This window comes from Vollenhovia emeryi, unplaced genomic scaffold, assembly GCF_000949405.1.
Source record: "Vollenhovia emeryi isolate VEMERY1.0 unplaced genomic scaffold, V.emery_V1.0 DF939605.1, whole genome shotgun sequence".
NCBI classification, from domain to species: domain Eukaryota; kingdom Metazoa; phylum Arthropoda; class Insecta; order Hymenoptera; family Formicidae; genus Vollenhovia; species Vollenhovia emeryi.
This window is the reverse complement of record NW_011966761.1, coordinates 1-1,968: the sequence shown is the minus strand read 5'-3', so window position 1 is coordinate 1,968 and position 1,968 is coordinate 1. Positions and strand designations below refer to the sequence as shown.

General features: G+C 42.6%; 1 protein-coding gene across 1 annotated transcript in view; it reads left to right on the top strand.

Annotated features, from left to right (window-relative positions):
• LOC105557122 (phosphoenolpyruvate carboxykinase [GTP]-like) overlaps window positions 1-1,526 on the top strand; it is a 12,380-nt gene extending 10,854 nt beyond the window's left edge. Inside the window, exon 8 of the mRNA XM_012004290.1 lies at window positions 1,372-1,526. Coding sequence (XP_011859680.1) covers window positions 1,372-1,444 — 73 coding nt within the window. The 3' untranslated portion in view covers window positions 1,445-1,526. The remainder of the gene's footprint in view (window positions 1-1,371) is intronic.
• Window positions 1,527-1,968: the final 442 nt, after the last annotated feature.

The window sequence follows — 1,968 nt, the reverse complement described above, 5'->3', positions numbered from 1 at the left end:
GACGTAAGCTCGCCGGCAACTGCGCGCTGTCCCCCCCCCCTCGCCAGGCAATATCGATCGCCGGGCGGTCACATCTCGCCACGCGCTCGAATTGGACAGTGGGCAGGGCAAAGACGACGATTTTTGATAATTTATTACTCGTTAACTATTGCGAAAATTGCAAATGGTTCAGGACTTTTCTGTTCATCTCGATCCGTTCTACCTTCTTACGAGCTCTGGTACAAATGTTATGACTCACCCTGTATATTATAATTACCATTTTTTAAATTAAGATAATGTAAACTGTATAATGGAAGTGAATGTGGAGAAAACCAAGGTGATGAGATGTAGGAAAGGAGGTGGAAGGTGGAAAAAGGTAGAATGGAGATGGAAAGGAAAAGAGTTAGAGGAAGTAAGAAAGTTCAGGTATTTGGGGTACATAGTGATGGCAAATGGAAGAAGTAAGGAACACATAAAGGAGAGGCTGAGAAAAGAAGCGGTAGTAATGAGGGAAGTATGGGGAATAGGAAAAAGAAAGTTTAGAGATGATTGGTCGAGAAGGTTATGGCTGTTGGATAGACTAGTATGGACAGCAATGAGCTATGGAGTGGAGATATGATGGTGGAGGGAGAGAGAGGAGGTTGAGAGGATGCATGATAGATATTTAAGATGGGTGACAGGAGTGGAATGGAATACGCCGGGGTATATGGTAAGAGAGGAGCTGATGAGAGAAAAAATTAGGGGTAGGGTGAGAATGAGGGCTTGGGGATATGAACGGAAGTTGGGAGAGAGAAAAGGGGGGAGGAGATGGCGAGATGGTGTTGGGAGGAGTGGAGGGAGAAAGCAAGAAGGGGGAAAGCGGTAGGAGAATGGGAAAGGGAAAGAATGGAATTCTTTGAAGAAAAAGGGTGGAAACTGGAAGAGGTAAAGAGGATGAGAGATAGGGAAGAGATAAGGGGGGAGGAGATGGTAAGAAGGAAAAAAGCTGGCAGGAGGAAGAAAGATAGCGGAAAATAGTGGAATCGAGGACGAATATATTGGTATAAAAGGATAAAGGAAGAAGGAATACCAGAATATTTGAAGAAGGGTTAGAAGGAAGAAAGATAGCAGAAGGTAGCGAGGTTTAAATTAGGAGAAGAAAAGAGAAGTAATAGGTACTGGGAAAAGAGAAAAAAGGAAATGGAGGGTGTGTGAGTGGGAAGAGGAAACTCCCACACAGCACGGGGAACTCCCGGGGAGCTCCTGGGGAGCTCTTAAAATTGGTCATAAGCTTCATTTGAACTTCAAACGAATTCGCACGGAGCCCCCTGAGAGCTCCTATGTCCGCTTTTGAGAGCTCTCTGGGAGCTTTATTTAAGTTCGCAGGGAGTTTAGATGAGGCTCCCAGGGAGCTCTCAAAAGCGGACATAGGAGCCCCCGAGGAGTTTTATTTAAGCTCGCAGGGAGTTCAGAAAACATGTTTTAAAAACTCTCTGCGAACTTAAATGAAGCTCCCAGGGAGCTACGTGCGAGTTCGTTTAAAGTTCAAATAACCCAATAAACACAAGTACGTCCTATGTACGTACAATGAACATCCATGCCGGATATTGTGTACATACATCGAGCGTCCATATCAGTTGCAGCTGACGTACAAAGAACGTCCATTGTACATCCATTTGCAACTCCAATAGACATCCATAAGTTGTCCATTAATGAACATTTATGGATGAATTATGGATGAATTATGGATCGTAAATGAATAAACTATGAATCTAATGGATGAACTTTGGACTTTTTATGGACAAAATTGAAATCTCTACTGGATACATTCCCGGGCAGAAATTTTAGTAGGGTGAAAATTCAATTTTTTAAACTAATTTTTAAATTGTGTTAAATTACATAGTCATCAAAAGTATATTCAGGTTATTGAAGTTTATCCATGATCCAACAACTCGCTGTCGCATCATATCGGCTCGCCTCTTATACTAATACGGGATGATTTTTACTTAT